At 31.4% G+C, this 14,300-nt stretch overlaps 1 protein-coding gene across 1 annotated transcript in view; it reads left to right on the forward strand.

Moving 5' to 3' along the window:
* The window catches only part of LOC127726987 (uncharacterized), a 28,372-nt gene extending 14,991 nt beyond the window's left edge, over window positions 1–13,381 (forward strand). Inside the window, exons 3-9 of the mRNA XM_052234359.1 lie at window positions 4,328–4,370; window positions 4,922–5,019; window positions 8,117–8,320; window positions 11,081–11,117; window positions 11,678–11,805; window positions 12,304–12,363; window positions 13,373–13,381. Coding sequence (XP_052090319.1) covers window positions 4,328–4,370; window positions 4,922–5,019; window positions 8,117–8,320; window positions 11,081–11,117; window positions 11,678–11,805; window positions 12,304–12,363; window positions 13,373–13,381 — 579 coding nt within the window. The remainder of the gene's footprint in view (window positions 1–4,327; window positions 4,371–4,921; window positions 5,020–8,116; window positions 8,321–11,080; window positions 11,118–11,677; window positions 11,806–12,303; window positions 12,364–13,372) is intronic.
* The last annotated feature ends 919 nt before the right edge of the window (window positions 13,382–14,300 follow it).

Below are 14,300 nucleotides of genomic sequence, written 5' to 3' on the forward strand. Positions count from 1 at the left end.
ATATACAAAACTTTCAAACAATGATAAATCTAGGAATATGCAGTGAAATTTACGCGGGGTCAAATTTTCGCGTTTCTTTAGCTACCACGAACAAAGCGAAAATGTGACACACGGGAAAAATACCCGATATATGGTATTATGATGTGAAATTTTTAAATTACTCTATGGTTCACTAAACATAGATAGTCTGAAATTGATGCATTCTCAGGTTAAAGGTTTTTGTTAAGATAGTTAAATAACAATAAAACCATGAAATTGTGGTCACTAAGTACACATGTTCTTTGTGAAGTAAACTTTAAAATTGTATGCCAAATTGTGACTTTGACCCAGATTTCATGATTCACTGAAAAGGACACATGATAGTTAGAGCTTGGCATGGTGCCCTATGGACACATATTTGTCTTCTTTTAGGTTTAGTTTTGTCCATCTGTATGCAAGTATGTATTTGGTTCAGTACTGTGTTTTAGTCTTTTTCTAAGAAACACATGTCTGATGTTTCACTTTACATTCCACTTAAACAGTTTGTTGAGATTTGAGTCACCTTGTCACCAATTTCTTGCTTGAAGGTCAAATGCTTACTCATATATTGGCAGAATGTTTCAGCAGAACACGCCTATTAATGATGTTCGCTACCCAATTTCAAAATAACAAGCTTTTTAAAAGACTATTATAAATTGAAATTGTATGAGTAAAGGAACTAAAAAAGCAGAAAAAATTAAAGGGTCTGTGTGCTTGTTTTTGAGATATAAGCCATTGAAAATTTGGCGGAAATCATTCTCTTTAGATTTTTCATACATTAAACGTTGGCACCTTTTTTCTTTCAAAAACTATGAAAAAATAACAAGGATTTTATAAGATTTTCAAATATAGCTTTTAAAACTATATGTAATAAAATTATGAAAAGAAAAGTAGGGGTTAGCGGGCAAAATATTTATTAGGACTGCATGGATAAAACCAGAGGATTCCGAATATCTGACAAAAAATTCAAAAACAAGAGGAGCGAACATCCTTAAGAGATTGAAGACACGCAAATTATTTTTCTATCATCTATGCCACTCAAGTAATAATGATAATAATAATAATAAATTCTTTATTTAAAGAGGGTAAACACAGTTAGTTACAATTACTAATCTTCCCTGAGGCCCTCATATACAATACAAGTAAACAAATATTAATAAGAGAAAAAAAGCAAACATACAACATATTAACACATAGTCAGTTCACAATCGTATAGTCATGATAGTTCAGTGTACATGTACCATTAGAACATATAAAATAGTTACAGAGTGCATGTAGTAAATAGATATTATATACAAATCAAAATCATACATTCTAAAAAAGTAATAGTTGCAATCATTTCAAGACTGAATATTTGTACTACCTCAAGTATCGTTTTATAATTTGTTTTAAAACAAAAAGTGTTTTGCACTTTACGCATTTCATATGGTAGTCCGTTCCATAAAACTGATCCAGAATAAGCAAAAGATTTTTTAAACAGTTCAGTTTTTGGCTTAGGAACTATCAAATTACATTGAGTAACACCCCTTAAAGCATAAGGATTATAAACAGATATAAGTTGAAACTTTTGAAGTAGGTACTGTGGTGCTTCTTTCCGCATACATTTATATAGCAGTAAATATTTGTGGTATTTGATTCTATTTTCTACTTTCATCCATCCAAGTTCTTTAAATAAGGGGGCTGATGGGGATAAAGGGTCTGCATCAAGAATTTATCTTGCTGCTCTTTTTTGAAGTTTTAATATTCTTAATATCCCTTCATTTTTACATTCTCCCAAAACAATACAGCAGTAATTGATGAGCGGCAGAATATACCCATTATATATAATATGCTTTCCTGGCATTAACATCTAGAAATTTCTTTAATTAAGAAAGAAGGTATATATATTCTTGATGAAATGCTAGCACAAGTTTGATCAATTTGATTTGTCCAGCTAAGTGTGCTGTCAATTTTAACACCTAATAATTTTTCACATGATGAACTTTGTAGTTTTTCTGAATTTATTTGTAAATTTGGTTGAAAAGATTGAGTTGATAACTTCTGACTTGTTCCAGTAACCAAACATTTTGTTTTTTTAGTATTGATGAACATATTATTCATTTTGCACCATTCTTCAACTCTGCATAAATCTTCTTGTACATCATCATGTAAATTTTCTATGCTTTTCCCGGATTTATGAAGAGTAGTATCATCAGCATACAAGTCTGTTTTACAATTTTTAATGCAAAGGGGAAGGTCATTTATAAATAAGACAAATAATAGAGGACCTAGTATAGATCCTTGGGGGACACCAAATTTCACATCTTTTTTTTTATCAGAATTAACATTGCAAATGTTTACTTGCTGTGTTCTATTACTTAGGTATGACCTGAAAAAACCTACTGAATTCATAAATAGCAAGCTTTAAGCAAAGAATGTCATGACCTACAAGCAGACCTACTCTAAATAGACAGAATAAAATTATATTTGCTTGAAAATTGTCTAACAATTATTGTGGACAGGCCTATCTTGAGCTCAGTTTTAGCACAACTGTTTATTAAGGATGTACACCAGTGAGGAGCCAAAAAAAATTTCTTAATGTTAAATTATTTGAATATATAGCACATAATTTGGTTTATAATTGTTTCGACAGCTGCATTTTATTGCTCGTTTGAGAAGTTCTTCTTTTAATGATCCATAACGACTTTCGGGTGTTTGTTTTTGTTTCTGTGTCTCGTCGAGAATTTTATAGCTTAGCAGTCAGATAGCGGTCAGACCATAGCCGTTAAAATAATTATTATTGAAATTATTTTGATAGATAACGCTGTCTTCTTGTTTCGATCAGTTTCGTTAGCAGTTCTTGTCTTACAAAAAATATCCCCTCCAACCTGTCCCCTGACAGCCAGCCTTCATTCCGCATGTGACGGGGAGATCTCAGCTACGAAGCAATACCTCTGCTTTGCTATTCATTGCATTTTTTATCACTGGTCAGTCTTTTAAATGACAATTTTTTATCCCCCAAGTTCTATCAACTTACAACTCACATTTCATTAGTTATACTACAGTTGATAGGACAGGTCACGTCGAATTTCCTGTCAACCACTGTTTCGCAAGCATCAATAGTTCGCGCAAACTACGCTTTACAACAGCTCAGGATTCAGGGAATTCGACGGGAAAATATTTTCATAATTAGCAAAAATATTTTCAAAATTAGCTGAGATGATTTCCCAAGGGCAATACTATATAATTTTATTTTTTGTAATAAATTTTATATTTCTTTTATATTTGTCAGTTTTCTCTGTTGAAATGTATTCGTTTTCAGTCAGGCATTTTGTCTCTGTTATAGCACCACCAGCCACTTAATTACAGACTACATTACTTAACTTGGTACAGGTCATTAAGGTCAATTACAAGTGTATAACAGTTGTAACCTTCAGACGATAACCAATGAGCCTTTAACTATGTCACAACGTAGTTAATTTACAGTATACCTTCTTGGAGAAACTTTGTGGTATAAACCTGATGTTTCGGTTTATATGACTGTAAGAAAGTAATTGATGTAGAAAAAATCATATGGTGGTGCACTTCTTTTTTTACTACGGCCATTTAAAAGTACCCCATTTTTAATGATTTTCCCATTTTTCATCAATTTTTACCCATTTTGGGGCTATTATGAAAAAAATCAGTTTTACAATTACACTTTTTTCATACTTTCACTAAAGATAAAGTGGACCAATCTGAACAAATTTAACTTAAAAAAAACTATAGATTGGTGTTATTATAAGAAAGATTCCTAAACTTTTGTTGCTTTAATGTGTCAAATCGACCATGCTGTCAATTTTGTAAATTTTAGATTTTTTCTCTTTTTTTTTTTAGAACAAAATAGCATGTTTTGTCAACTTTTTTGTTATAAATGATTGAAAAAATACATATCTATGAATTTTGAAGAAAAAAAAATTGATATGGGATATACATATTTTTGGTAAAATCATTTCTTTGTACCCCTCACAAATTTTCTCAACATTTTGGCTGATGACACTGGGGGAATTGGTTATAAAATTTGAATTTTTTTTAACTCAAAAACTATTTATTGTAAGTAAACAATTTTTTCGCAGAGTTTAGTTTGATTATAATATTTATTGAATTCATTGATATTTCCTACTTGTATCACATGTTTTTGAAATAATTCCTGAACGAGATTTCAATGAGACTGAAACATCAGAAGAATACATCCTTAAAACAGTTTTGGTGGAACTGATTTTTCGTCTTAGCTGTTTTTTTTATGTTCATAGCTTTGTGAAGTATAATTATTTGATTTAATTTATTTCAGCTTCCTGATAGTGTGTTAGATGCTATGAGATGTCTTTATACAGGTTTGTTTGCATACTATAAATAACAGCTTAAGGAGATGTGGTATACTTTAAGGAGACAGTAGTATAGATAAGACAGCTACAGGTCAACATATGATCTTCAATAGAAAATGAAAGGATATGGAGTAAATGTACATGGGACAAAATCGCACACAATACATAGAAAGCATAGAAAATTCAAAAATTGAAAGGTGTTTATTTTTATTAAGATAATTTGGCATATACATATTTTTTTTAATTGAAAATAATGAATAATGCTTCAATTTTGATAAACCTTTGCTTCCTGTACTGTGTAAATATGACACAAATTTTCTTACTTTGTATAAAAAAAAAATGATAATTAGATTTGTTCATTCATATTTTCGTTTATGTGAAAATATTATAAAAAGCATTTTGACGAAAATATGTAGGATAAAATTTGAATTTTAAACAAGTAGAGGAATAGATTGGAAATAAATCCCAACACATCTAAAGCTTTAAATGAAGCACATATACAAATAATATTTGGAAATACTAAGTTTAAATTTTACTTCTTAAAAATTTCATTGTAATAGGATTGGTGTATTATGGTAACCCTGATTTGTATGAATATGAGAAAATTAGTTCAGACGTATGGATAAGATTTCAAGAAGAGGTGGTTAATAATTTCAAGGTAAGTATAAGAAAGTCATGAAAATTGGAATAAGTACTTTTTCTGGATAAAAATTTAGAAAAGTTCTGAAGGGAACTATAACTTAACTGGATGTTTCAATAGCTTTTTTAGGACCACAACGACTTTAGTATTTTAATTATTATAAGTTTATTTTGGTATCGTTTGACTACAGATATGTATATTCTGATCGTACAAAGGATTCAAAAACACTGTTTGTAAAAAAGACTGTTTTGAGTCCTGTTTTTTTTAACTGATTGTTATACGACCGCAAAAAATTTGCGTTCGTATGTTGCTATCATGTCGTCGTCGTTGTCTTCTGAAGACATTTGGTTTACGGACAATAACTTTAGTATAAGTGAATGGATCTCTATGAAATTTAATCACAAGGTTCAATAGCACAAAAGGAAGGTTGGGATTGATTTTGGGGGTTATGGTTCCAACTGTTTAGGAATTACGGGTCAAAAAGGGGCCAAAAAAGGCATTTTTCTAGTTTCCGGACAATAACTTGTGTATAAGTGTATGGATCTCTATGAAATTGTACCACAAGGTTCCATACCACAATGGGAAAGTTGGGATTGACTTTGGGGGTTATGGCCCAAACCGTTCAGGAATTTGGGGCAAAAAAAAGGGGGGGGAACAAGGTTTTTCTGGTTAATGGACAATTACTTAAGTATTAGTCTATGGATCTCTATGAAATTGTACCACAAGGTTCCATACCACACACAGAAGGTTTGGGTTGATTTTGTGGATTATTGCTTTAATCGTTAACAAACTAGAGGCCAAATAGGGGCCAAAAACAAGTCTTTTCTAATACTGGCTAAGCTGGTTCTAACATAAATTATTTCTGATCTATTTAAAGAAACAACAAATACTGATATGACAGGAGATACACACCAAACAGGGTGTGTAAACTATTATATTTAGTTTGTAAACAGATTTACTAAGTATTGCACAACAGCAAGACATCTTCAACTGAAAATAAATACAAATACTTTAACCAATTTCATTGAGGATTAATTTAAAGTCTTGAATTGTTTGAGGTTTTTACCATGTATTACTATATTGGATATTTGGACATTTTTGAATAGGTTTACATTGAGGTCCAAAGGGTCCAAAATTATACTTTGTTTGATTTCATCAAAAACTGAATTCTTGTGGTTCTATGATATGCTGAATCTAACTGTGCATTCAGATTTTTAATTTTGGGCCCTGTTTTTAAATTAGTCCATATTAAGGTCCAAAGGGTCCAAAATTAAACTTTGTTTGAATTCATGTTTTTTTTTATATGCTGAATCTAACTATGGAATTAGATTTCGGATATTGGAACATTAAGTAGATTAAATGTCCCATTTCAAATTTTTAAGTTATCTGACCACATTTATTCTGTGTCAGAAATCTATAATGTGCCAAATATTTAATCACTATCCAAATTCAGAGCTGGATCAAGCTTGAATATTGTGTCTATACCTGCCCCAACTGTTCAGAGTTGGACCTCTGCGGTCGTATCCAGCTGCTGGAGGCGGAGTGCATTTTTTTGTTCTTAATTAGCTAAAAATTTGGAAAAAAAATTGTCCATACTTTGTTTTATGACACGACTGATGTCTGGGAAAATCCGAAATTTCAGTTTTATTGGAAATAGCTGAAAAACATCAATATTTAGGTAGAATTGTGTGTTCCTGGCAAAGCTTCTAATCTGTTGATTTAGGTCATATGCAGATATGCTAAAGCAAGATTAATTTTTAAATTGAATTCTGACCTGATCCTTTATCTAAAGTGAACATTTATTTGCATATAACATTCAGATATTGTCACATATAGCAATGATTTTGAGCTACCTGAATTTTCATTACCTTGGACTCTTACTCAACTTTGTCATCCTTATGTGGGACTTTTTATTCCCCGGCCGCATTAAGTGTTACCCTTGTCTGTCCGTCTGTACGTATGTACGTCCCAAAATTGGTTTCCATTCTCTAACTTTAGTTTGCCTTAACCAAATGTTATCAAACTTATACACAATTTAAAAATAAGGAGATGCGGTATGGTTGCCAATGAGACGACTATCAACCAAAGTTCAAATGAAGTGGATGTAAGCAGTTTAGCAATGCTTATTATTATAAAACACATATCAAGTTTGAATTTGGGTGGCGTCACTTTTACAGTTCTCTAGTTATGTCCCTTTATAATGTTAAATGCAAGTGGTGCATCATCTGTGTCCCATGGACACATTCTCCATATACTTTTATGCCCCACGTACGATAGTAGAGGGGCATTATGTTTTTCGGTCTGTGCGTTCGTTCATCCGTTCGTCCGTCTGTCCCACTTCAGGTTAAAGTGTTTGGTCAAGGTAGTTTTTGAACTTGAAACTTAGTACACATATTCCCTATGATATGATCTTTCTAATTTTAATGCCAAATTAGAGTTTTGACCCCAATTTCACGGTCCACTGAACATAGAAAATGATAGTGCGAGTGGGACGTCCATGTACTATGGACACATTCTTGTTTAAATCTGTTTCAACTCTTTTTGAATTCCCAATTAAAAATATCTTCTTAGAGTATCTAAAAAAAGGTATAAATGAATAAAAGGAGATACAAGGTAAACATCAGAGTCTGAGAGAGAAAGAAACCCAAGAACACAGAAAACCCATAACTCTTTAAAAGGTCATAATGTGGTCTTCAACAATGACATGTGTCTTTAAAGTATGCTTAGCTCTGAATCACCCTGTATCTATAGTTCTGTATATATTTTTTTACATAGTTGATTTTTAAAAGCATGTTTTGAACTTATTTTTTGTTGTTATTTTTTAAAATTGTTTGCAGTATTTCTAGAGTAGAATGTATGATGAGAGCCATTATCTGACCCCCAGAATTGCATAAATGTAATAAAATTCTACAATCCTTTCAAGATATGTTTAAAAGTTATTTTGACAAATGAATAGGACTACAATATGGATACTGTTGAACAGAAATTTCAGTTGAAGTGAAATAAGTTTTCAGTTAAACTGAAAGTAGAAGTGAATGGAAAGGGAGGTATATCATTTTATTAGCTTGATCACAGAACCTTTAGTTCAGTCTGATATTTTTTCTGTATTTTATAGGCAGCATACCAGGAGATGGCAGATTTGGTTTTTATATGCAACGACCTTTATGAAAGAAACACAAGGATAATATTATTCATGGCTTTTGAACTGGCAACAAAGTTTGTAAAACTGATGTCAAAGTTACCAGAAGATTCCAAACTGAATATTTATACACTTATATCTAGATTGTGGTTCATTTGTGCTAGATGTCATTATATAGTGGTAGGTATAAAATAAGAATTAGGGACTTGGTTGTGGTACTGTGGATTCATTATTATTCATTGGATACTAATTAACGTGGATTTCATGGATACAGGTGAACCACGAAATTAAGTGTTCAATGAATTACAAATTTTCTATAAGGTTATATGCAAACTCTGTGCATGCGACTTCATTCATACAACCAAACAACTATTACAACGTTTTGTACACGTAAAAATAGTTTCACTGACAATATCATTCTAAGGGTTCGACACTAACGCTAGCCCACTAGCCCAAGGCTTGTAAAAATTAGGGAGGGCTTGTAAAGTTTTCATCACAGTAGTCCGACAGGGCTTGTCAAAATTTTGTTTAAAACTAGGAATTTCACAGAATTTTAATTGTCAACAAATCCAAGTTTCAATTAAAACCAATTTGTTTCTACTCGGACAATATCGGGTACTCCCATCTTCCATGAACATATGCATCCTCGGGGTTTACACATTCCCATTTACTTATATTGTCTCGCACGGTTGAACAAGTCAAACATCGTATGACCAAGTTTCTTCAAGTTGAAAATTAAAAATTGTATGCAAATTATTCTATAAATGCAAAAGCTTGACTTTACCTTAAATTGAATATCTATATCCAAATTAAATTAATAAAAGCAGTAATCCTGCAAACAAATCATGGTCACATGCAAAATTTGTATGTTTACATTTGTTGGGAGCCATGTGCTTTTTGGCGGGAAAATATGGGAAATCCCTAAATAAATGACTACAATGTATCTGGTTATTTATAGACAGCAAAGAATTTCAATCTGATAAACAGCTGAGATGGAAGTGCCATTTAAATTTATTTAAATAATGCATACTATCTGGGGAACAGAGTGAAACTGCAAATATTTGTATATACTTTAATACTTTACGAACATTTATTTTTATTTATTTTTTTTGTGATGGGGGTTTGATAATATTGTCATTTTATATTAATATGAATTGTACTAGTCTGAACAGACTTGATTGAAATGGCTTTGAAATTCTACAAGACTCACTGTGGTTTTTCAGGTAACTAAAACTAAATCTAAATTTGTCATGAAAGGAAGCTCCTTGAAATTATAAAACTTCTAAATTTACAGGGGTCACACGAAAAACATCATACATGGATCCCCACTTCTGCCTGAAGTCAAAATAATATGTCTACATCAGAGACATATATTCTAAATTATAGGTCTCTGGTCAAAATATACAGATTTTTAGGAATAGAACCTTGTCCTGCAAAAAAAAAAACAAAAAAAAACTGACAAACAACCAAGGAAAAGAAGGAGTCCATTAAGAATTATGACAAAAAGCAGCAAGTGCAAACCTTTCCCCTATTGTGGGTGTATTTTTAAATCCCTTACTTATCCATCTTCAATCATGAAACTAGTAATAATGATATGGATAATGAGGAGAATGATGAAGTAATGATCTGAAGGAGTCTTCAAAATAAGTCACACAGTCACAGATTATTAATATGGATGATAAAAAATGAAAATACAAATTTTTTTTGGTACTTTTTATTAGCAAACCAGTGAAATTTCATTAAACAAAACATTTCAAAACCCTCTGGAAATGCTCCAGAACACAGGATTTAGCTTCATTTATGTCAAAATTTTCTGGGGGACATGCCCCCAGACCCTCCTAGAAAGGGCCATGCCGGTGGCACGACCGTCCAAATGCCTAGGCACTTGGAGGGCTAGTAGAATGATAATTTAACTAGCCCTACAGGCTAGTACAGAAATTTAGTTAGTGTCAAACCCTGATTCTATTTCACATTCTTAACCAAAAAAGATATTGTTAAAACAAAATTGCTGATAAAGAGAAAAATGGCATTTTATTTTTTGATACTGACTTCATCAGCTCAAGTATCAGCTTGCCCTTGCAGGCTTGCTTGATATTCTTGCTGATAAAGTCAGTATCAAAAACAAAAATGTCATTCTATGCTCTCGAGATACACAATTCTCAATATCCATGGAACCTTTAAAGGGGCATTAGCTATTAAATTCATGTTCACCCATTTGACTCAAATTCTCTAATTTAAAAGGAGAATTGTTGTAAATTCAGAAATTATTGCTATGGTTTTATTTATATGCAAAAAATGTGAAAGCATCAGGTTGGCAATAATAAAAACTCACATTAATAACTTCAGTCTTTCACAAAAATTTTGACATCACATTAATAAGATCTCCCATATTTACCAGAGATTTGCAATAATTAAAACATGCATTCATTTCTTTATACAGTTATCATTAGTGAGCCCAAACTTGTAATTGTCATACTGCTTACTTTGTATATGCAATAGCCTATTTGTTTATTCTGTATTTGATCCTGTAATTAAACATCCATTTGTACCAGTTGTTACCCATAGGAGGGACGTCCATTTTAATTTACAATTTTAAAGAGCTAGTGAAAAAAAGCAAATTTATTTAATCATAATGTTTGTAATCTTTTAAATACATTTCATTTTATGTAGGCTGAAAACATTTTATATCAATAGTTATTTTTTAGTAAACATTTATTAAAATGTTTATTTAACACTTTTAACTATCATGTTTTTCATGGGCTTTTCATAGGGGCAGCCTATTTTGACTGGTTTGAAACCAGTCTACAATTTGTAAAGAAAAACAAGTTGTCTCAAAAGTGTGTAATAACAGAATCAAATCAGTTTTTAGCAAAGAGACTATTATTATTACTCTAATTTGGTTATGTGAAATTCTAATTTAAATATTATCTATTCTTATAGAAAGAATTTATAAAAGCTCAGGAAGTCCTTAATTTATGTAAGTAACAAGTTATTTTTACTTATAATAAAGCCATTAGAATATAAAATACTGATCATGTGTCCTCCCTTTGCTTACGAGGATCCGACAGCACTCTGTTCTACTTTCTATTTTAAAGATCTTTTGGTAACCTCTAATTTTGTCGTGATGATGTACACCTTCAAAAATTTGTAGGCAGGAATTCATTGGCTGATGTAACAATTACCACAACAGAAAGTACAATGGAGTGGAGTCAGATCTTTATAAATAAAGTGTGGACACAGGATCTGTATTTTAATATTGAGTTATCAACAAATGTGCAGCATGCATACATTTAGGCAGGGAATTTCAAAGTAGAGGACTATGGGGTAAAAAAAAATTGGGAATTTCATAATTCAACATTTTGAATAAGTTTTGTTTTGTTAATTTCTATAATTTCTTTAAGTAAAAAGATCAGTTTTTGGTGAAATGATAAAGCAATTATCCTTCAAGTGTAAAATATTGTATACAATAATATATAAAACTGGTAAGTTTCTTTATGCAGTATGATTAGGCACAATATGCTTAATGTTCTATTTCAGTATGCAAAGATCAAAGACAATGCAACAATATTGATGTATTAGAGCTATGGGCCTTTTGCTTATTGCACACAGAAAAGTATACTCTAGCTAAACAAAAAGTAGAGCTGGCCATAAAAGTTGCAAGAACTGTAAGTAATACCGCATATTTTCAAAAAGAAAGACAAATTATATGTTTATGCAGATTTGCTATATATATGAATTGGCCAAGCATTAAACAGATAGAAAATGAAACTGTTTTATGTCCTAGTTGGTATTGTAAATTACATTTAATTACCATTCAAATTAAGATGAGTAATTACACCTGAATCGAAGGCAACACATAAAGATACAATTTGAACAGAATATATGAAATGCTTTATACTTCCTTACCATAAGTCAAAACTTAAGGTTTGTTTACCCTGAGCTATTAAATCTCCAATAATAAAAACAGTTGATCATTCCACTGCGAGGGGATATAATTCTTATTGGTTCTCTTACTTGAAGTTCTTTTATGCATGTCTGCAATTATCTCCCTTTCATCTGGTTCATATTTAAATTACATAAAAGCCACCATTAAGAATGTAAATAATTTAAAATGTGAAAATACACTGAAATTGCAATATGATTTAATCAAATTTTTTTTATAGGAAGAACAAAAGTCCAGATTTCAAAAGTTAGAAGAACATTTAATACAGAAAATTCAACAGGTAAGGCTTCAATGTGTATACCCTCTTTCTAAAGTGTCAAAACAAGTTAATGCAGTTTTCTTAATAGCAACTGCTGTCTTGTATCTTACATTTGTTTTCCAGATTGAGGGTCTGGAAGAAAACTAAATATTGGATGTCTTAAACATGTTAAACATGTAATCCACAACGCTCTTGTAACACGAGATGGATTTGAATCAGACTTGATACAAGTTCTCACGGTTGTTGTGCAAACTGGTGTATTTTGTTCCATTGATACTTGAACCTTTGCAATTTACAGCAATGGCGGACAAATAGAGATAAGGTGTATTAATGAAGAAGAAATGACAAATTTCATAAATATAAATATTGATATCTAACAAACTATAAATATCCTGTGATTATGTGAAGGAGTGCATAAAACTTTTTGATTGTCAAATTCAAGGGGCAAAAAATAGCCTATTATAACTTCTTCTTTGAGCAAGTTATGCCAAAGTTGAACCTAAGGTTATTGCCTATCACTTTTACACAGTATTACTTCATTAGGATCTAAGATGGTTATTAAATAATAACTTTACACAGGATCTTCCAGAAAATACATTTATATTATCTTATACTTTGAAACTAGTGGGACAGTTTTAACAGTTTTAACCAAAATAATTTTTTATGCTTTTGAAGTTGCTTAATTGATTATTTTACTACATTGTATCTACAAGAAGCAAACAATGCATATTCTTTCAATTCCTTTTTTACATCTAAGCAGTTAATTTACTGTATCACTAGCCTGTCAACACTGGGGTTGTGAGTTCTCAGCTTGCTATTGGCAGTTGCATTTAACTCCACTCTTAATAAACTAGGATTGTCAGTTTTCCTACTGATGTTGTGGTTCTCTCCAAGGAATCTGGCTTCCTCCACCAATAAAACCTGATTGCCACTATATAGACGTAAAGGACTCCTTGTCAAAGTTTTGTAGCTTTGTGATGCTGAACAGATGTATGTATTAACTTAATATTTCATTTCATCTATTTTACAGGATTTTTAAACTTAGTTAATTATCTTTTTCAGAGAAATAAAGAGAACAAACATAATGAAAATGGTGGTAAGTTAAAGTTATGCATGAAAAAAATAATGAGAAAAAAACCTGCTTAATACTTTATACTCAGTATATGAAAAATAAATTCATGAAAAGATGATATTAGAAAAGTCTGGTTTAAAACCTTTAAGTTTTGTTAATCTTACTATTGCATCAATATATAATGTAAAGGGGAAATTTAATGGTCACAGACTTACGATATGGTAGTGTAATTTATTGAACCCTCACAATTTTACTTAATTATACCCCACGCAACTATAATGTTTTTACTCATCCGTCAGTCTGTCAACCAGTCCCGTTCTTGTTATCGCAACTCCTCTGAAACCACACAACAGAATTTAATGAAACTTTGTAGATAATGCAAATGGGCACCTATTTGTTTTTTATCTCAATTATTTTTGGGTTTTCCCTAACTAAAGTATGGACTTTGCAAGGGCCTGTGGTATTATTTTATGAGCTTTGCTTGCAGTACTTTTATTGTCTCGCGTCAACTAAGTCAAAAAAGAGAGCCTTAGGCATTTTGTTTTTCCGGCATTGGCGACAGCATTGGCTGCCTCAACAATGTAATAGTTTGTGATTAGATCAGTTTTTGGGGAACCACTAGTAGTAGGTCAATGATATTTGGTATGCAGTTGTATTAGCATTGGCACATCTTATTTCCATGGTGATTATTTGGCCCCGCCCCCCTCAGTCATGGTCTATTGACTTTTAAACCTTTGCTTAGTTTATATGTATTAGTTTGTGATTAGGTCAGTTTAAGGTTGCACTTTGTAAATACAGCTGTTTCACAAAAACCAAGTCTCTTTTGGGGAGAAATTTAATAATCATAGATATTTTGTTTTGTTTACCTACTGGTTCCCAGATGTGA

The sequence above is a fragment of the Mytilus californianus genome, unplaced genomic scaffold (assembly GCF_021869535.1).
Source record: "Mytilus californianus isolate M0D057914Y unplaced genomic scaffold, xbMytCali1.0.p SCAF_19, whole genome shotgun sequence".
Taxonomy (NCBI): Eukaryota; Metazoa; Mollusca; class Bivalvia; order Mytilida; family Mytilidae; genus Mytilus; species Mytilus californianus.